The following is a 5,307-nucleotide window of genomic DNA, read 5'->3' on the forward strand; positions in this document are numbered from 1 at the left end:
TTTTTATAAGATCCTCAAATTACCTCAAATTCACTGGGCTTTTTGGGTTCGGCGTAAGAAGTTATAGGAAAAAATAAAACTAAAAAGTGGATGAAAAATTCTATATTTTTGTTATGACTAATCTTACTCTCTATCGTAAATACTACGAAATGAATACCTATTATCATATCGAACCATATGGTTTGCTAATCAAACCACTCTTCCACATTTGGGGAGTTTTCCAACACGTCATTAGATTCACTGAAACAAAAAAATATTGACTTGAAAATAATACATTAGGTAGTATTATAATAGCGGTTTTAAAAGTATCGGATGAGGCGCTACGAAGAAGATATTGGTCAAATCAAAAAAATACTAACATTTACTAGTTAGTATTTTTTACGAATATTTATAATATTGATATATGATTTGATTAATTTTGCTAAGCCAGAGTTCATGAACTTTATACAAAGTATTACTAATACTAGTTTCGGCCGTTACGAAATTACAAGTTTTAATTCAATTTTACAAAAACGTTCTATCTTTTAAAAAAATTGAGAACCACTGTCCTAGATAATGAGTTACTAATCGGCTTACCACGATAATAATATAAACCTATCTATTTACTGTGGCTAAAATCAATTGACGTTGGCGAATTTCAGCGTTTTCGGTACTTATATGGAAATAGAAGTACCTAAACTATATGGAAATAGATTTTTTCGATATTATTAATTTTTGGGATTTGAGAAATATCGCCAACACGGAATTCTAACACGATATAAAATTACGTCGTGGATGAATCGTAAGGTTATCTATCTCCTGTGAAGTATTAAAAATATCATCATAAATTCTTGTTTTTAACCTAGCTGCGCACACTAGCGCCACCATCACATTTTTGTCAGTTGTTTTAGTATAGCATAAGATAAAAAATATCCGTACAAATACCTTACTTGATAGATAATTAAAAAATGAATTTTAGCCTTTTCAATATTGTTGCAGATTAACAACCAAAAATACCTTCTACGCAATCGTGGTGCGAGTTTAAACTCGCAAGGAGGTAAGGCAAGGAAAAAGGAAGGATTTAGTGGATTATTCTGAATAATAACACTATTTTAGGTTATGTTCTGCATTATTTGTTCAACTGTGGTCATAAACTGATATAAACTTGATTTTGACTGTAGAAGTCCATATTTTATTAAGTCTTCACGTGTGAAGTGTTCCGAGCATTTTTTCGACCGTATACTGGCTTAAAAATTTTACAGCGTGAGGCGTATCCCATAGTTTTCGAAGTTTTTTATCTTATGGGAAACGATTTTTCCCAATATTTCGGCACCCGAATATGCTACAGTGTTGTAAATTTTCATAAACGAATGCTTACATAATGAAAGGATTAATAAAGTACTCTAAAATAAACGTTTTAATCGACATAGCAAAAGGCGGCAAAGCTTTTGTGTACCTAACATACAGTGCTGTAATACTCCCTATTAGAAATTATATTGTATTGGAAATAGTTTTGTAATAGTTGATTGTTGAGATTGTAAAGTTTTGCATTGGACACTGTTGCCAATTGCTAAACCGAAAATTGGCCCAAAATCCATTTGTAGAGAATTGTGGCTACATTGTATAACGTAAAACAATATTTTTTAATAATAACACATACTGGTGTATCAGTTAGTGGCAACTACACCATTAAGAATCTTTTTAAGATTAGCCAATTATTTAACCTTAAGATTCTACCCGTTTAGAGCTCTGGCTCTAAGTGCAATTTTAAATTGGTGCTGTACTTAATAGGAATAATTTGAATATTATTAAATAGCAAAAACAGAGACAGGGAAAAAAATATTGATAAAATGAATTTTATTTTTTAATTTTAATGTTGAATACCTGTCTAAAGAAGGATCATTGCTAAACATTTCGGTAGGGACGGTGGGTGGTGCCCTCTCAGGTAATAGCTCCAGATAAGACTGCCGCGACTGCAGATGTCGTTCCACCTCTTCCGGCGTCATGTGGCCATCACTGGTTGACAGCCCGAAGCCCAAAGCTGGAGACGCTTTCGTCAACATGGAGCCGCTGCTCTGATGCTGAAAAACCAATTTTCACTAATATACTTATTAGATCCATCTGTCTATTTATTAACAGTGGCGGGCTGCTATACTTTGACCATGCTGGGGCGAACACGTCTTACGGACAAATCAAATACACTTAGGACACCGGACGCGCTGAAGACGTGGTCGCCTCAGTGTGGTCAATGACTAACAATTTTCTAAAATTTCATTTCGCCAATTTTCCCGCCTATTGTAACCAAAGTTGCATATTACATGGATAGAACACAAATTTTATAGCTGTCATAAATTAAATACCATGTGGGCCATATTTGGAGTCTTTTTCGGTGCAACAGCTCTCTTTCTTTTGACTGGTCCTTTATTTGCAATTGGTGCAGACACATTCTGATGAGATGCAGTGTCGAGTTTCTTTCTGAAATGATAAAACAAATATTTATGATTTATTTCTCAACTGGGACTTCACTTTTGTGAGAAATTCGAGATAAAAAGTTTATTTATTTATTGAGTAATAGACAGGCAGCTTCAGCACCTGTGTCTATATCAAGCAGCATTGAAAGTTTCTAGATATTTCACTATAAAAAGTCACTGATAACTTTATTCTAATTCAGATTTTATGCAATTATTATTTATTTTCAGATAATATTCTACACACATATTACAAAAATTTCATTGAAATCTGTGTAGTAAATTTTGTTTGATTGAATTAAAAATTCTCATACATATTTAAACTTTAGCAAACTATATATCTGAGCATTTTCCTGTTTTCTTCCTATGCCATGAAGAGATATTGTTTTAATCAAAAAGGTAACTCTAATAAAATAAAATTAAACTCTGTAAACTATATATAATCCAGGCGCAATGCCCGGTCAGGTCAAGATAGAAAATGATATTTTTCAGATAAGAATAATATATTTTCAAATCACCTTTTAATAGCATCAACTCGGCTGTAGTCAGTGTCTTCTGATGACTCTGTGTCCTCACTTTCAGATGTAGTGCTTTCTTGCTTCTCATACTGAAGCAATCTATCCAGCAGGAATGAGCGATCTCTTGATACTTTTAGTAGTCTCTTCTGACTGCATCTCAGTGCATCTTGAAAACATTCATTTTCCTAAAACATAAAAGAATTTATTGGATCTTTTTAATCAATATCAAACAATTTGCACTGACTGTCAATTACAAAGAAATAATACAAAAAAATATTTTAACTACAAGAAGGATAATTTAAAATTGGGAAATTTTGATACCTACTACAAGACATATAAGATGCAGCAATTAATTTCTGCAATATTTTATTTTCTATATATGTTTAAATTTGTTTTTATTTATATCAGACTAGGACATCAATAGCTAGGTACTAAAGAAGTACTAGAATAATAAAATGATTTAGGCAAAAACAGCATATACTTACATATATAAGATATTTCAGTTTCTTCTTTAGGGAAAGGTATTGGGCGCGGAAGTTTGGCTCCGGGTCTGGCTCACTGCTGCTGTCACTTGAATAATTCCGTGAGTCCCTTGTGTTTGATGTTTCAGCAGGAGTGCTACTGCTTACACTCGCTGCCTCGCTTGCCTGCATATTCGCTATAGAGCGACAATACCACCCATCCAACATTTTCTAGAAATTATTGATTGAAGATAAATTAAAAAATTTCAATATGTATGGACATAGAAATATACTCTCTATAATGGGTTGGTATCCATGGATTACTTTTGTTGACGAACTAAAAAATAATAATATTTTTATAGATCTATCTGTTAAGTGCAAGCAATTTTTTTGAGACATTAACAAAATAGAATAGCCGGGTAGGTAAGTTAATTAAAACTACCTGTACCTTGGTATAATTTTCGGACGCCAGTTCGATGAATAATTATTTACCAATAAAGGTGTATAAATTAAATATAAATATCTTTTTCCTCAAGGAATATCATACAAACCAACAACAATTTCTTTCACCTATTTTATTTGGGGTGTACCACGGGTTGGGTGTACAATACAAACAAGGGTACCTAGAGGTACTCCTATTTATGTCAATGTCATGTCATTTAGCGCGGCCGCACTATAGGTTTAAAAGGGCGGCGCGCGGGCCGCAACTGGTTTCTGTAATCCGTGTTCGGAAACCACTTCTTTTCTTTCTTAAAATGTTCACACTGTCACACTAGTTTCTTCCTTTTAATATAGTTTATTCTAAAATAAGTAAGTAACTTTTGTAATAAATTCAGTACGTTTCTCCAATAATATAAACTAGCTGTTTACCCGCGGCTTCGCCCGCTTGAATTCCCTCAGGAACAGTTTTTTCTTTGGGACAGTTGAATTAAAATATCCATACCTAGCGCATTTAAAATACACACAGCACCATCTAGTGTTTTTATATTTAGCGCCACCTAACATAGAATACAGGTTTTTCGCAAATTCCACGGGAACAATAGTTTTTTCCGAGTTGTAAGGTAGCTATGTCCTTCTCCAAACTGTTGAATAGATAACGCGTGAAGAGGTAAGAAACAAACAAATTTAGGTACTTTCGCATTTATAATATTAGTTGGAATTGGGATTGGTAGGAATCTGCATATCCCACTCGTAGCGAACAGAAGCTTTGTTTTAAACGAAAGTTCCATGGATTTAGTAAGTACTACGGAGTACCTACTAATTCTATGGAAAGTTCTAATTCACCTGCGAAATGATTCACTTCATTTCTTCTGTAAAATGACAATGAAATATATCTGAGGACTTAGTGCGGATTTGTATTTCACTTCTCATCGTTTCGAGTCGATTTGAAGTGAAATTAGTGAGACGCAGACGCAGCGAACCAATCACATTTCGCTATTGTAACGCAACGACAACTAACACTATGATGTGATTGTCAACTCACACTAAGCCCTATGACACTGTAGTGAAAGAATATCAACCAATGGTCACGAAGAGGTCACGAAGTATAAATGTTCTCTAGGGCACAAGTTAAGTACTGAGTTCGGTCCTGTTTAAATTGTAGAAGTCATTTAAGGCAATCCATTTCCGATAAAACCTAACCTTGTATTGTAGTCCGTTCAATAGAGACAAGTTTAATAATATGCCTAGGTAGTCAATTGGATTATATTTGCATATTGCCCTCTCATTTTGTTCATATTTTCACCAAAACATTACTGCGGGATAGCGAGTGTCCTAAAATATGTTGTTTTGATTTCTAAACGAAAAGTCGTACGTCAGTATCTGTCATTGATTAAAATTTGTTTCCATTTTATGTCAACAGATGTCGCGAACGCGTATTAC

General features: G+C 33.7%; 1 protein-coding gene across 4 annotated transcripts; it reads right to left on the bottom strand.

Moving 5' to 3' along the window:
* Positions 1 to 87: 87 nt before the first annotated feature.
* On the bottom strand, positions 88 to 4,120 carry LOC128674582 (uncharacterized protein). 4 transcript variants are annotated; one of them, XM_053753242.1, is made up of 6 exons: positions 3,997 to 4,120; positions 3,451 to 3,657; positions 2,966 to 3,150; positions 2,340 to 2,454; positions 1,864 to 2,060; positions 88 to 240 (listed from the first exon to the last, which is right to left on the bottom strand). In XM_053753242.1, the coding sequence occupies exons 2-6, from the start codon at positions 3,652 to 3,654 to the stop codon at positions 186 to 188; spliced, it is 756 nt and encodes a 251-aa protein (XP_053609217.1). In that variant the 5' UTR covers positions 3,655 to 3,657; positions 3,997 to 4,120; the 3' UTR covers positions 88 to 185. The 4 variants fall into 4 exon arrangements, with proteins under 4 accessions (XP_053609217.1, XP_053609216.1, XP_053609215.1 ...); XM_053753241.1 differs by having other exon boundaries at positions 3,978 to 4,103; XM_053753240.2 differs by having other exon boundaries at positions 3,875 to 4,089.
* Between the last annotated feature and the right edge of the window lie 1,187 nt (positions 4,121 to 5,307).

The sequence above is a fragment of the Plodia interpunctella genome, chromosome 13 (assembly GCF_027563975.2).
Source record: "Plodia interpunctella isolate USDA-ARS_2022_Savannah chromosome 13, ilPloInte3.2, whole genome shotgun sequence".
NCBI lineage: Eukaryota > Metazoa > Arthropoda > Insecta > Lepidoptera > Pyralidae > Plodia > Plodia interpunctella.

Excerpts from the sequence above, each read along its gene's own strand:
- LOC128674582 (XM_053753242.1), bottom strand. The coding sequence starts at position 3,654 with ATGTTGGATGGGTGGTATTGTCGCTCTATAGCGAATATGCAGGCAAGC. Across the intron at positions 3,151-3,450 it reads AACTGAAATATCTTATATAT|GAAAATGAATGTTTTCAAGA; the intron begins GTAAGTATATGC and ends TTTATGTTTTAG. Across the intron at positions 241-1,863 it reads AATGATCCTTCTTTAGACAG|TGAATCTAATGACGTGTTGG; the intron begins GTATTCAACATT and ends TTTTTGTTTCAG.